This window comes from Nestor notabilis, unplaced genomic scaffold, assembly GCF_000696875.1.
Source record: "Nestor notabilis isolate BGI_N333 unplaced genomic scaffold, ASM69687v1 scaffold21952, whole genome shotgun sequence".
In the NCBI taxonomy this organism is placed as follows: Eukaryota; Metazoa; Chordata; class Aves; order Psittaciformes; family Psittacidae; genus Nestor; species Nestor notabilis.
Window position 1 is genome coordinate 4,135 of NW_009918166.1, and position 239 is coordinate 4,373.

At 68.2% G+C, this 239-nt stretch overlaps 2 protein-coding genes across 2 annotated transcripts in view; one reads left to right on the top strand and one right to left on the bottom strand.

Annotated features, from left to right (window-relative positions):
• The window catches only part of MORN4 (MORN repeat containing 4), a gene marked incomplete at its 5' end in the record, with an annotated part of 5,414 nt that overhangs the window by 2,578 nt on the left and 2,597 nt on the right, over positions 1–239 (bottom strand). The gene's annotated exons all lie outside the window — the stretch shown is intronic.
• The window catches only part of HOGA1 (4-hydroxy-2-oxoglutarate aldolase 1), a 2,646-nt gene that overhangs the window by 1,765 nt on the left and 642 nt on the right, over positions 1–239 (top strand). Inside the window, 1 exon segment of the mRNA XM_010009585.1 lies at positions 125–236. Coding sequence (XP_010007887.1) covers positions 125–236 — 112 coding nt within the window.

Consider the following 239-nt stretch of genomic DNA (forward strand, 5'->3'; position numbering starts at 1 on the left):
CTGCTTGGTGGGGGTGTGGAGGCTGCACTGGGGGCACTGGTGGGGACTGCAAGCTGGGCAGGGGAAGGCAGGCTGGGATAGCTATGGCAGGTCGGTGTTGGCTGGGTATGGCATGCTGAGCTAGCTGCCAACGTACCCTGGTGTCCCCAGGTGCCTCTGGGGGGGTCTGTGCCCTCGCCAATGTCCTGGGGGCCCCACTGTGCCAGCTCGACCGCCTGTGCCGCGCGGGCCACTGGCAG